The 510-nt window shown below is 38.6% G+C and overlaps 1 protein-coding gene across 1 annotated transcript; it reads right to left on the reverse strand.

The window, feature by feature from the left end:
* On the reverse strand, positions 1–507 carry TM35_000841120 (vacuolar protein sorting-associated protein 13 family protein; the record flags this gene model as incomplete). The annotated part of the gene is made up of 1 exon (XM_029031422.1): positions 1–507. A coding segment is annotated over one exon (507 nt), but the record flags the coding sequence as incomplete, so codon positions are not given.
* Positions 508–510: the final 3 nt, after the last annotated feature.

Consider the following 510-nt stretch of genomic DNA (forward strand, 5'->3'; position numbering starts at 1 on the left):
ATCTTTACCATAAAGACCTTCACGTTTAGTATTTTCTTTTAATAATTTATAACTCGCTAATGACATAAATTCACAACCACTACTACTACTATTTATGGTTTTTCCCAAATCTAAAGTTTTCTGAGGAGTATCCGTAGTGTTAGAAAACTCTGTAGCACTACCTAATGGTGTTACTGCGGTAGAGTTTATTTTAATTTCTGAAATCGTAGGAGAAACACCCCTAATGGTCTCACTTAGAGACTTTATAGAAGCCAGTGAAGTAAAGTTTCGTTCACTTTTAAGATAATCCTCGTGTGCATTAGAAATTCTTTCGGGTTCTTGTAAAAGTTTAGAATAAAACTCTGCCGTATTTCCAAAACCATCCAGAACACCTGCGACTGGTCTAGTGAGAAGCCCAACAGCTCCAGTGGCTATGCCTGTACAGAAACCCGTAATGCCAGTAGTTCGTGCCCCATTTAAAGGACGAGAAACAACACCTTCAATACCATCCCATAGTCCTTGGGCCATTCC

This window comes from Trypanosoma theileri, assembly GCF_002087225.1.
Source record: "Trypanosoma theileri isolate Edinburgh chromosome Unknown TM35_Tth_84_V1, whole genome shotgun sequence".
Taxonomy (NCBI): Eukaryota; Euglenozoa; class Kinetoplastea; order Trypanosomatida; family Trypanosomatidae; genus Trypanosoma; species Trypanosoma theileri.